The 3,101-nt window shown below is 36.6% G+C and overlaps 1 protein-coding gene across 1 annotated transcript in view; it reads right to left on the reverse strand.

Moving 5' to 3' along the window:
• Nucleotides 1-639: 639 nt before the first annotated feature.
• The window catches only part of LOC107712126 (Williams-Beuren syndrome chromosomal region 16 protein-like), a 7,224-nt gene continuing 4,762 nt past the window's right edge, over nucleotides 640-3,101 (reverse strand). The window contains 4 exon segments of the mRNA XM_016517269.1: nucleotides 640-909; nucleotides 1,244-1,329; nucleotides 1,580-1,667; nucleotides 1,669-1,754. Of these exon segments, the coding sequence (XP_016372755.1) occupies nucleotides 832-909; nucleotides 1,244-1,329; nucleotides 1,580-1,667; nucleotides 1,669-1,754 (338 nt within the window). The 3' untranslated portion in view covers nucleotides 640-831.

Consider the following 3,101-nt stretch of genomic DNA (forward strand, 5'->3'; position numbering starts at 1 on the left):
ATATTACTAGTTACTGTCTTTTGAAAGTAATTAGTTACATTACAATATTACTGTCTCTGAATTGTAATGCATTACACTACTTTTGAGTTACTTTTGAGTTACTTTCATCCAAAATATCCACATAAGTATTGTAAAATGCCAAAATGTAGTTTAATGCTGCTCATTCTACATCCAGTGGAGGGTAACGTGGTAGGTCTATATAGCATAAAATATGAAATCATATTTAGATACCGGTATGTAGGTCTACATTAATGTTACATTGTAGTTTAGGTTAAAAAATATAAGCACAAATCGCATTATTACATTCATAAATAACACTGGTAAATAAAGCGAAATATTATCATGTACAAACAATAAACACAATACCTAGCCTATAGGCTATTTTGAACGGTTTCAGAAGAAAACAAGAATGAAAAATATAAGTTGCTAAACAAGCCAAAATGAATTAGGCTAATTCAATGCGAAACTGAAAGCAAACGGCGTTCTCGCGCAGCCTACCTCTCTCATTCGCCATTAATCCAATTAAATGTGTCCATATTTGCGATGTATTTGAATGCTAAACTATTATTCATTATGTAATCCAATTATTACTTTTGTAATGCGTTACTCCCAACACTGTCTATTTTTGAGGTCAACACTGTCAACAGCAGAGGAGGTGTCACATTTCCTTGTTACCTTAAGCACAGCCTTGGCTTGATGCAGTGTGACATGAAGACTCCTTAGTGAGGGCCTGTAACAAGTCCAAAGGTTCTGGAGAAATAATGAAACGTGGCATTCTAATGGTGTTCGCTGAAGTGCCTGAAATAATAGTACGAATTTGCCGTGACAGTCTCATATGATTGATCTGACCAGCGCCACCATGTGGTCAACACCACAGGCAACATCTGTCACGTGGCCTGGCACTGTCACCTAAAACATGACGAGCATTAGCATAAAGAAAACAGATTAACAACTAATGTCTACTGCGTATAGTTATGTTAATTTAACATGTTAATTTACTCCAATTAACTAAAAGTCTATATTTTTTTGTCTATTCAATGTTTTCACCTAATGCAACGAGTTGAAATTGTTCATTGGGAGCTTTTCTAAGCAAATTTTGATCTTTGTGATTAGCTGTGATTCATTAGAATAATTAAACACCGTTTTATGTAATTATATGTCAAAAAATCAATTGGCAGCCCAAGCTCTGCAATCTACACTTTTTCATGTTAAAAGAAAGAATGCAAAGTTTTTGGTTTCTTACCCTCCATGGAAAATACTGGTCATCATGTTTTCCAATGCCAAGACATCCTCTCACATTCTTAGCCCAAACAAACAGCTCACCTCGATCTGAAAACAATATTCATGTAGCAAATAACCTTCTATTTACATGGATGTTAGCCAGGAAACGGACTGGATTTAATACCACCATGGTTATGCAAGCATTTGTGTTTTCAGGAGAAAGAACATTAACAGTACCCTGCATGAGAGCACATTTAAAATCACTTCAGGAGAATCTCATAATCATAGTCAATACAACAACATTTCATATCTTGAGTGAATGTACATGCAAAGTAATAACGTTTTTACTGTAGATCACCTGTGATGGCTGCAAAGTGATTGAGTCCACAGCGGATGGATGAGACCTTCACTGTAGGGTTGAACTCTGACCTCCCAAAAAAACGTGGCTGGCACTCTTTCTGGGATAGCAGACTCGGAAAGTTTCGGGCCTTTTCCCAGGATTCCAAAACCCCAAACAAACACCTCTCCTTCCTCTACAGAGATTGAGTTATTTAATTTGTTACATAACAAGCATTGCACAGAAAAGGTCATTCAAAGCAACAACTTATGATTTTCAACAGTTGTATAGCTGGTTCAACAATTATGCATTCAAATATTAAAATCCATTGAGCATTTTAAATTATGATAATGACAAACCATGTAACCACTTTGTCTCTAAAATATGCATATAAAATATTCTTTCATACAGTGCTGCTTGAAAGTTTGTGAACCCTTTAGAATTTTCTATATTTCTGCATAAATATGACCCAAAACATCATCAGATTTTGGTAGACAAAGTCCTCGGATCAGTCCTGAAAGTAAGAGAACCCAATCAAACAAATGAGACAAAAATATTTTCTTTTATAATTTATTTGAGAAAAATTATGTGCGGTGCAAAAGTATGTAAATGTTTCTTGTAACTGCTGATCGGCTTGTAGGAATTCTAGCCCCTTTCTCAGTACAGAACCACTTCAACTCTGTGATGTTGGTGGGTTTCCTCCTATGAACTGCTTGCTTTAGCTCCTTCCACAACATTTCAACTGGATTAAGGTCCAGACTTTGACTCTGTCATTCCAAAACATTAACATTGTTCTTCTTTAACCATTCTTTGGTAAAACGACTTATTTTCTTGGGGTCGTTGTCTTGCTGCATGACCCACTTTCTCTTGAGATCCAGTTCATGGAATTGTTCCATCAATGATGGCAAGCTTTTCCAACCTGATGAGCAACAACAACTCTTTTTCTGAGGACCTCCGAGATCTCCTTTGTTCGTGCCATGATTCACTTCCACAAACATGATCAAACTTTGATAGATCCCTGTTCTTTAAATAAAACAGGGCAGACACTTGCACCTGATAGTAATTCCACTGAATGAAAACGCCTCTGAACAGATGGACTCTTAATTTCACCTTCAAATTAACTGCTGATCCTAGAGATTCACATACTTTTGCACCTCCAGTTCATGGACAGATGTCCTGACATTTTCCTTTAGAATTTGCAGGTTTAATTCTGAATTAATTGTTCAATCAATGATAGCAAGCTGACCTGGACCACCAGATGCAGCAAAACAGGCCCAAACCATGATACTACCACCACGTTTCATAGATGGGATAAGCTTCTCATGCTGGAATGCAGTGTTTTCTTTTCTCCAAACATAACGCTACTCATTTAAACCAAAAAGTTCTATTTTGGCCTCATCTGTCCACAAAACATTTCTCCAATAGCCCTCTGGCTTGTCCGCGGGTAAAATAAGTATAGATTTATAACCGTGTTGTAAATACAACTTAACCACTGATTTCTAGTCGTGTCCTCTTTTGGAAGGTCAAACAAAGTAGTTTACCT

The sequence above is a fragment of the Sinocyclocheilus rhinocerous genome, unplaced genomic scaffold, assembly GCF_001515625.1.
Source record: "Sinocyclocheilus rhinocerous isolate Xijiao unplaced genomic scaffold, SAMN03320098_v1.1 scaffold1319, whole genome shotgun sequence".
NCBI lineage: Eukaryota > Metazoa > Chordata > Actinopteri > Cypriniformes > Cyprinidae > Sinocyclocheilus > Sinocyclocheilus rhinocerous.